The 10,614-nt window shown below is 44.5% G+C and overlaps 1 protein-coding gene across 1 annotated transcript in view; it reads right to left on the reverse strand.

The window, feature by feature from the left end:
* The window catches only part of snta1 (syntrophin, alpha 1), a gene marked incomplete at its 5' end in the record, with an annotated part of 67,468 nt that extends 65,047 nt beyond the window's left edge, over window positions 1-2,421 (reverse strand). The window contains one exon of the mRNA XM_084166601.1: window positions 2,139-2,421. Coding sequence (XP_084022727.1) covers window positions 2,139-2,421 — 283 coding nt within the window. The remainder of the gene's footprint in view (window positions 1-2,138) is intronic.
* Window positions 2,422-10,614: the final 8,193 nt, after the last annotated feature.

A 10,614-nucleotide genomic window follows, 5' to 3' on the forward strand; every position in this document is an offset into this window, starting at 1 on the left:
ATGAAGAGTTTACTACAGTGGGGGGAAAAAGTATTTAGTCAGCCACCAATTGTGCAAGTTCTCCCACTTAAAAAGATGAGAGAGGCCTGTAATTTTCATCATAGGTACACGTCAACTATGACAGACAAAATGAGAAATGTTTTTCCAGAAAATCACATTGTAGGATTTTTATGAATTTATTTGCAAATTATGGTGGAAAATAAGTATTTGGTCAATAACAGAAGTTTCTCAATACTTTGTTATATACCCTTTGTTGGCAATGACACAGGTCAAACGTTTTCTGTAAGTCTTCACAAGGTTTTTACACACTGTTGCTGGTATTTTGGCCCATTCCTCCATGCAGATCTCCTCTAGAGCAGTGATGTTTTGGGGCTGTCGCTGGGCAACACGGACTTTCAACTCCCTCCAAAGATTTTCTATGGGATTGAGATCTGGAGACTGGCTAGGCCACTCCAGGACCTTGAAATGCTTCTTACGAAGTCACTCCTTCGTTGCCCGGGCGGTGTGTTTGGGATCATTGTCATGCTGAAAGACCCAGCCACGTTTCATCTTCAATGCCCTTGCTGATGGAAGGAGGTTTTCACTAAAAATCTCATGATACATGGCCCCAAAAATTATTTCCTTTACACGGATCAGTCGTCCTGGTCCCTTTGCAGAAAAACAGCCCCAAAGCATGATGTTTCCACCCCCATGCTTCACAGTAGGTATGGTGTTCTTTGGATGCAACTCAGCATTCTTTGTCCTCCAAACACGACGAGTTGAGTTTTTACTAAAAAGTTCTATTTTGGTTTCATCTGACCATATGACATTCTCCCAATCCTCTTCTGGGTCATCCAAATGCACTCTAGCAAACTTCAGACGGGCCTGGACATGTACTGGCTTAAGCAGGGGGACATGTCTGGCACTGCAGGATTTGAGTCCCTGGCGGCGTAGTGTGTTACTGATGGTAGGCTTTGTTACTTTGGTCCCAGCTCTCTGCAGGTCATTCACTAGGTCCCCCCGTGTGTTTCTGGGATTTTTGCTCACCGTTCTTGTGATCATTTTGACCCCACGGGGTGAGATCTTGCGTGGAGCCCCAGATCAAGGGAGATTATCAGTGGTCTTGTATGTCTTCCATTTCCTAATAATTGCTCCCACAGTTGATTTCTTCAAACCAAGCTGCTTACCTATTGCAGATTCAGTCTTCCCAGCCTGGTGCAGGTCTACAATTTTGTTTCTGGTGTCCTTTGACAGCTCTTTGGTCTTGGCCATAGTGGAGTTTGGAGTGTGACTGTTTGAGGTTGTGGACAGGTGTCTTTTATACTGATAACAAGTTCAAACAGGTGCCATTAATACAGGTAACGAGTGGAGGACAGAGGAGCCTCTTAAAGAAGAAGTTACAGGTCTGTGAGAGCCAGAAATCTTGCTTGTTTGTAGGTGACCAAATATTTATTTTCCACCATAATTTGCAAATAAATTCATAAAAAATCCTACAATGTGATTTTCTGGATTATTTTTTTCTTCTCAATTTGTCTGTCATAGTTGACGTGTACCTATGATGAAAATTACAGGCCTCTCATCTTTTTAAGTGGGAGAACTTGCACAATTGGTGGCTGACTAAATACTTTTTTCCCCCCACTGTATATGCCATTATTGCACAGAAGCATGGCAGATAGACTAGCTTTCACTAGAAGTTACCATGTATCCTTATCAACTTCGACCTTTCTTGGTAGACTATCTTTACCCTGTCATATAACGTGTTTAGAGAGAATCAGGTCATCAAAATAATATTTCTAAAGAAATAGAGTTTCTTGCACCGTTGCACGGGTTATTGGGATAACTTCATGATGAACTGATAGGGCTGGTCTTGGTGAGTAGTTTGTGATGTGTGCTTTCAATAGGTTCCGCTGTTGTTAGAACTTCGATAAATAGGCGTAGTCTATGTAGTGCACTACATTCAGAATGAAAACCTTCAACCCAATTACTGACCTTTGAAGAGTTGAAGTCTTCGGTGAGGGATAATTTTGGTAGACTGCTTTCGGCATTTACTTTTAGTTGAGTCTAATCCAAGTGTCGGGTAGCTTACAAAGTTAAACTTGGGAAACGGACCAAATACATGTTTTAGAGTGTTGTTTAATAGCGCACGACATTGAACTTACCTTTAATACTAATTCCAAGTCCTCCCACATCTTGCTTTGTGACTCGCACCGTGCGCTTAACGTTGGTGATCGTTTCTGGGACGGGAGAGGAGCTGAGGTTTGCTTGGTCTCCATTAATGGCACCGGCGGGAGTTGGGTTGGGTTTCACTGGTTCTTCGGCGAACTCTCCGGGGCTCACGGTTAAAGTATCCTCCGTAAGTGTGGCTAATACACGGATCCAACGGTCCACGGTAACTCGAAGTTCCAACAGTCCCGTTTTCTGTGCCTTCATCGCGGCAGCCATGTTCAACACATTCCTGGAATAACTCTAAACTGGTTGGCAGTCGTGTAAAGAGATAGGGGTGAGGGAGAAGAGACCCAGCCCCCTCCACCAACTCTCTCTCTCTCTTCTGTTCCAAGAGGTTTTGCAATATTATACTCTGAAGTTAATTGAGGACAATTCATTAATGACCAAAGTTATTGCAGTGTGGCCAACATGTTTTTTTGTCGAATGAAAATAATTAATTAGTGCTGGACTTTCATAATTATTTAGAACGTGTTATAAATCATTCTATTGAGACATCCCGATTTAACATGAATCACTTTATTATTTGTATGATATCAGAAAAAGGCTGAAGTAGCCTACCAAATCAAACTACCCCAATATATGTTTTTTATGGGTCAAATATTTTAATCTTATATTTTAATATTATTGACTATGGTTTGGGTTTAATGTTTTCTCTGATAAAAGATTGATATTGTACCGAATTCGGGGGTAACCACAACCGGGACTCGGACCCCCGTCCAGCGACTGTCAGCCAACACCTTAACCAACAGCCAACACCTTAAACATTACGCCCGAACCGCTTGATGAGGTCGCTAGGTGTTGGGTTAAGGTCTCGACATTATATAATATCCCCTTACTTCAGGAGAGTGTGTCCTCACGCTTGTCTTTACCAAGTCGCTCATGTTTACACGCCCCTCCGATGGCCTCAGATGCCATCCCACATCTGACACCAGTGTAGCGAATTCGGGGGGTAGTCCCGACCGGGACTCGAACTCGGGTCCAGCAACTGTCAAGCCAACACCTTAACCGGTCACTAGGTGTTGGGTTAAGGTCGCCACAATATCATGTTATAACGTGTTCTTTACACTTGTATGAAACATACATGATTTGTATGATGTTGCATTGTATCTAATGGTGATTGGGGTAGAACTAAATATCCCATTATCTTTAGCCTAAATGTATTACAATACAATCCCACTTTAGTGATGATATTGAATTCTACCAGAGGGCCACTTTATATGATTAATTTACATTATAGCCTAATAGTCCACTACAGTTTTGGCACCTCAAAAGGTTAAAGGGGAGACATGATATGTATCCATGTTGATATAGTATTGTTTTTTTTAACACATTAATTGAAGAAAGTGAAACATAGTCATACTTTATAAAAGTGCTGAGAAATAGCAACTCAGTACATTTTTAGATTAAAATTGCCAGTGTAATAGGATCATCAATAACCTATAAACTGTTTATAGGAGACAACCATCCCACTAGGCCTATACAGTATCGGTAAAAAGGAGAAACAGAACCCTATTCACTATTGAACCCCTATGGGCCCTGGTCAAAAGTAGTGCACTATATAGGGAATAGGGTGCCATTTGGGACGTATCCTATATTGACCTCTTCTTGGGCTCTTAGCATATGGCCCTTCCTCTAAAGAAGTTAACACCATTCTGTAGAGGAGGATGTAGTATGGGGCTCTGAATCGTAATCAATCTGCCAACTACTCCGAAGAGCCTGACTCAGACGAACTGTGAATTCCTGAGGGGTGAGGGGAGTGTGCTCTTAGTACAGAGAGCACAGAGGCCATACCAAATGGCACCTTATTCCCTACATAGTGCACCACTTTTGACCAGGATCTTATAGGTTTCTGGTCGCTCTGGTCAAAGGTAGTGCATTTACATATATTTTTTTATTTGTGTTTATTTTTGACATTTTTACATTTTAGTCATTTAGCAGACGCTCTTATCCAGAGCGACTTACAGTTAGTGAGTGCATACATTTTCATACTGTTTGACGTTTATTGTCATGAGTCTTGTCCTGGAGGCAGAACTGAGCGATTTCCCCTTAGATAGGCCAGCTGCAAAGTCAAAAATGTGCTTTTTGGTCTTAATTTCAGATTAGGGTTAGGCATTAGTGTTAGCAGTGTGGTTAAGGTTAGGGATAGGTTTAAAATCAGATTGTATGATTTAGTGGCTGTGCCAGCTAGTAACTACTCTGCAAAGCTGCCTCCAGAACAAGATGCATGACGAAAAACGTCAACCTGCGCGCTACATAGGGAATAGGGTTGCAATTTGGAATGCAACCAGACAGTCGCGAGAACGGAGATTGTCCGAGGTGTCAAACTATAGCCTAGATGTAAATGCGCTGCTTCACTGCATCTGTTACTAGGCAGCAAGTGAAACAGCACAGCAGTTAACCCGATTTAGAACGTGGAGCTTCAACCCGCATGTCTGTCCCTCTCTCTCTAGTTAATGTAGTTTTTTGTACTGCAACACCCTTGACATGGATACAGGAAGGAACTACACTAATGGAGTCCCTTCAAGTTGTATGCAGTCTACCTTTAACACACGATAATACGCATAGTGAGGAAAGAGTTTGCCGTAAAATAACTGAAATAGAACATCTGTCATTGGAATACACTTCGAAGCGTATTCTGTATATGGTTTCACCTATACGTTTCTGGAAGGCTAATAGGTGATACTTTGTGCTCACTGGCCCAAAGCTCGTGATCTGTGGCAAATAGAAAATAAAAAGTAAGAAAGACACAAGATGTATTTTTATTTTATTTGGTCATTTAGCAGACGCTCTTAACCAGAGCGACTTACAGGAGCAATTAGGGTTAAGTGCCTTGCTCAAGGGCACATCGACAGATTTTTCACCTAGTCGGCTCGGGGATCAGAACCAGCGACCTTTCGGTTACTGGCGCAACGCTCTTAACCACTAAGCTACCTGCCGCCCCTCAGGTAGCTTATTGTAGTTCAATAGCTTTTTTTCTCAAACATTTGCCACCCTCTGGTGGTTGAACTTACCTATCACGTGTGTCTCCAAGTAAATCTATGGTCTCTTTACATATGAGACTGTTGTCTTTGCTCATCCTGGGGTGTCACTAATGCGACACATAAGAAATGCATATACAGAACGAGTGTTCCCAATCTAAAATGCAAAGGTGGCTGGGGAGTTTCCACCATATTATTTTTAAATCAGTGAAGGGAAGTGAACAAGGACATAGCCAGGAAAAGCTAAATGTAGCCATGTGGGCTGACCTCTGACCTCAGCTATAACTATAATACTTTACATTACATGGACAGAGGGGACCTGATCCTAGATCAGCACTCCTACAATGAGACTCTTTATGAATACAGGCTGTGTTGTCAGTGTGTCTCTGCGTTCAACTTCAGCTATCCCCTGACTTTGTTATGGTGATACATATCTATATGATACTAAGCCGAGTCAAGTAAACATTACCAGCACCCCATGTACCCCTAACCCCCCACCCCACCCCATGTACCCTAACCCCCCACCCCACCCCATGTACCCCTAACCCCCCACCCCACCCCATGTACCCTAACCCCCCACCCCACCCCATGTACCCCTAACCCCCCACCCCACCCCATGTACCCCAACCCCCCACCCCACCCCATGTACCCCTAACCCCCCACCCCACCCCATGTACCCCAACCCCCCACCCAACCCCACCCCACGCACCAAAGGATTAACTGTTTACCCCAATAGTGTCTTGAGTACAGCATTTCTAGACAGATGTCCATTTCAATATACACCCCCCACCCACACCCCCCCACACACACACACACACACAGACATGAAATCCAAACACAGACATATACACTTAGTCTGATCTCCAAAGGTAATATAAATGAATCTGTTAGATGTGTAGATAGATCGATCGATCGATAGACAGACAGACAGACAGACAGACAGACAGACACAACACATGACCACACATAACCCTTTTATATCTTGCTCGATGTAGTATGACTTTGCTTATAATTGATTTGTGAAGCATCTATGTGGTGCTTATGAAGACATTATTAATATTCTATGAAACCTTTTTGAGTTGTAGTTTTTTAAAAGTGGGACCCCAGAATAATCTTCCCAGTTCTGACAATAAAATGTACTGCTGCAAATCTGATATGTGTTAAAACACTGTGAAAATGATATGTTATTTGAAAGGCCTTGTGTGAGGTAATCTCTCGTGGACAGACTACAAGGATCTGACAAAATTACGCAAGCTTTTAGTTCTGGGTTAACCAACATTATGTGAAGGGGAAAATAGATACAGTAGACCATATTATTATTATTATTATGATTATCATCTCAGTATCAGATGATCTATCTAAGTGGGCAATGCTGCTTGATTTGAGTGGCACATATAACAATGGAATTATAACAAATTCTTTGACCATATGACTTCATGCATCTGTCATACTGCTGCTTCTTTGTAATGCGTATGACAGATGGCCACCCCAAGCCATTCTAAAGGATTCAATCTAATATTCCTAAAAGCTGCAGTGAATGGAACACCTGCAGGGTTCATAAGACTCATAGACATAAAGAAGTGTATAGATACAAACACACACTTGAGGGTTAACTGTATTGATCCATACAAACACAAAATAACTCTCTCACACACACACTAACGTGTAGATCCATACATACACAATGGAGCCAGCACACACTAATGCCTTTGCACAAAGGTTGACATATACTCCAAAGAGAGCACAGCTTTATGCAAGCACACTTCGGTTGACTGTGATTTTGTGTGTGTGGAGGTGGTGGGGTTAGTGGTGGTGGAGGTGGTGGTGTTAGTGGTGGTGGTAATGGTGGTGGTGGTAGTGATGATGGTGGTGGTGGTGGTGGTGGAGGTGGTGGTGGTGGTCGAGGTGGTAGTGGTGGTAGTGGAGGTGGTGGTAGTGGTGGAAGTGGTGGTGTTAGTATGGTGGTGGTGGTGGTGGTAGTGGTGGTGGAGGTGGTGGTGTTAGTTGTGGTGGAGGTGGTGGTGGAGGTGTTAGTGGGGTTGGAGGTGGTGGTTGTGGTGATGGTGGTGGTGGTCGAGGTGGTAGTGGTCGAGGTGGTAGTGGTGGTGAGGTGGTGATGGTCGTGGAGGTGGTGGTGGTGGTGGTGGAGGTGGTGGTAGTGGTGGTGGAGGAGGTTGTTGTGGAGGTGGTGATGATGGTGGTGGTAGTGGTGGTGGTGGAGGTGGTGATGATAGTGGTGGTAGTGGAGGTGGTGGAGGTGTTAGTGGGGTTGGAGGTGGTGGTTGTGGTGGTGGTGGTGGTCGAGGTGGTAGTGGTCGAGGTGGTAGTGGTGGTGAGGTGGAGGTGGAGGTGGTGGTGGTGGTGGTAGCGGTGGTGAGATGGTGGTGGTGGTAGTGATGGTGGTGGAGGTGGTGATGATGGTTGTGGTGGTGGAGGTGGTGGTAGTGGTGGTGGAGGTGGTGGTGGTGGTGGTGGTGGACAGTTGGGGATGGTCTGCTGATTAATTTCAAATCCCCCTCCACCTAACCACCCTTCCCCCTCTCCAGATCTGCAGATATGCCATATGTGCCAGTGTGTCCGTCTGAGCAGACGGCAGGCAGCCTGGGCTGCTACCCCCAGCCCCAGCAGCCTGTCAGGGAGGGTGGTGGATGGAGGATGGACAGGAGGGTTCTGCCTGCCTGATTCAGACGGGGTTACACAGCCCTGATTTCAGATTAATACAGTCCCTATACTGTATATAGTGCTTACATCATTTTACATTACTTTACATCACTGTACAGTACTTTACAGTACTTTACATTGCAATTAGTTGTAATAAATTGGGGTGGGCAGGTTTGGGTGACTCACCCCATCCACTTACCAATATGTACTTACCAATATGAGACTTTGGGTGACAATGAGGGGTCAAGTGAGAGCGCGAGGTCAGGGCGGCTGCACCTCCTGCTGTATACAATGAGGGGTCAAGTGAGAGCACAAGGTCGGTGTTCGCTTGATCTCATTACTTCCTCTGTCCTTTTCTTCCTCAATAATGTCAACGTATATATATGCATGAGGACAGAGGGAGGATCTACGTAATGGGCCATCTCTCTGTCTCTCTGTCTCTCTGTCTCTCTCTCTCTCTCTCTCTCTCTCTCTCTCTCTCTCTCTCTCTCTCTCTCTCTCTCTCTCTCTCTCTCTCTCTCTCTCTCTCTCTCTCTCTCTGTCTCTCTGTCTCTCTCTCTCTGTCTCTCTCTCTCTGGGCCATGGATGTTGTAATCCCTACTGTCTGTCTGTCTGGTGGTCCCTCTCCCCCCTACTGATGATGTGGATGCCCTCTGCACTTTCTCATACTGATGGGGTACTTGCGGGATTTGGTGTGTGTGTGCGCATGCGTGTTAAGGGTGGTGGTGTATGTTTGTGTGTGTATCTCAAGACTGATGGTGTGTGTGTGTGCATGTTGAGGGTGATGTCAGAGCTGGTGTATGGGTGTGCGTGTTGAGGGTGGTGGTGGTGGTGTGTGTGTGTGTGTGTGTGTGTGTGTGTGTGTGTGTGTGTGTGTGTGTGTGTGTTGAAGGTCGTGGGGGGCTATACTCTAGAGAATGAACACAGCGTCTGCCGCGTGACCCCTCTGACACCGACCGTTTCCTGAGCTCAGCTGATAAGCGTGCCGCCGTGTGGCCCCAACATGCAGAGGACAACAAAAGAGGGGGAGGAAGACAAGAAGAAGACAAGTGGACAGCAGGCTCAGGGTCACTGAATGACTATTACAATGGCCACCCATCTTGCTGGTCTCCCAAACCCCCCAAACCATGGCCTTGGCCCTAAACCCACCTAATCCCGTCTGGCCCAGATTCGGCCCTGGGTCGGCCCGGGTTAAGAGTCACCGGGCCAGGGCCGGCCAGTCAGTCAGCTGTCAGTAGGAGCAGGAAGTGTGGCAGGGTGAACAGTTCTTTGTCAGGGTGCGCAATCTGCCAGGTCACCCACAGCTCAGTGGCAGGCTGCAGCAGACCTGCTGGTGTGTGATTAAGGGAACGGTGACAAAGACGCAGAGGCCAGCTGTCACACACAGGGCAATAATGACAGGGGCAAATCCCGGCTCTCTGACTCTGCTCTCTTTGAGCCACTCTTGGACTCTAGCCAGTTTTTGTTAACGTGTCACCAACTTGTTTTACTAGAGGTTTTAGGTACTGTTTAGGTACTCGACTGAAACTTGTTTTACTAGAGGTTTTAGGTACTGTTTAGGTACTCGACTGAAACTGGTTTTACTAGAGGTTTTAGGTACTGTTCAGTTACTCTACTGAAAGGTTATCACTTGTCAACACTTTGTTGTTTGTATTCATTGGACACATAGATGAGGAATAGAATGTTTGTTGCTCTTTGTTTTTGCCTGTGTTTAAGATAATTAAAGGTGCATTTTGTAAAAGGTCCAAATGCAATGTCTTTATTAGTATATCTGTAGTAATTAGACTTTAAAACTTGCTTATACTGTAACACGTACTTAACTTACTTTGTGCCTACTATCACATACGGCATCTGTAGTAGTATAGAAGGAGATTATTTAGGAGAATATAATTAGAAAGCTCTTAAATTGCTTGTATATGTTCAGTGTTGCCAGACAGTGTCTACAACAAGCAGCTTCTTCCTGATTTATTATTGGTTGGTTCTTGTGCTCGGATGTTGAACATGTAAACAATTTATCATCCCTTCGTTCAACCCATTGATTAATATTTTCAGTGGTGTAAAGTACTTAAGTAAAAATACTTTAAAGTACTACTTAAGTATTTTTGTTTTTAGGTATCTGTACTTTACTTTACTATTTATATATTTGACTACTTTTACTTTTACTCCACTACATTCCTAAAGAAAATAATGCACTTTTAACTTCATACATTTTCCATGACACCCAAAATACTTGTTACATTTTAAATGCTTAGCAGGTCATGAAAATGGTCCAATTCACTCACTTATCAAGAGAACATCCCTGGTCATCCTAATGCCTCTGATCTGGCGGACTCACTAAACACACATGCTTCGTTTGTAAATTATGTCTGAGTGTTGGAGTCTGCCACTGGCTATCCGTACATTAAAATAACAAGAACATGGTGCCGTCTGGTTTGCTTAATATAAGGAAATGATTTACATCATTTAGCAGACGCTCTTATCCAGAGTGACTTACAGTTAGTGCATACATTCATTATTTTCATACTGGCCCCCCGTGGGAATTGAACCCACAACCCTGGTGTTGCAAACACCATGCTCTACCAACTGAGCTACATCCCTGCCGGCCATTCCCTCCCCTACACTGGACCAATTGTGCGCCACCCCACGGGTCTCCCGGTCACGGCCGGCTACGACAGAGCCTGGATTTGAACCAGGATCTCTTAGACCACTGCGCCACTCGGGCGCGACCGAATACTTTAGTACTTTTTATACTTAAGTATATTTTAGCAAT

The sequence above is a fragment of the Coregonus lavaretus genome, assembly GCF_964263955.1.
Source record: "Coregonus lavaretus genome assembly, chromosome: 8".
NCBI lineage: Eukaryota > Metazoa > Chordata > Actinopteri > Salmoniformes > Salmonidae > Coregonus > Coregonus lavaretus.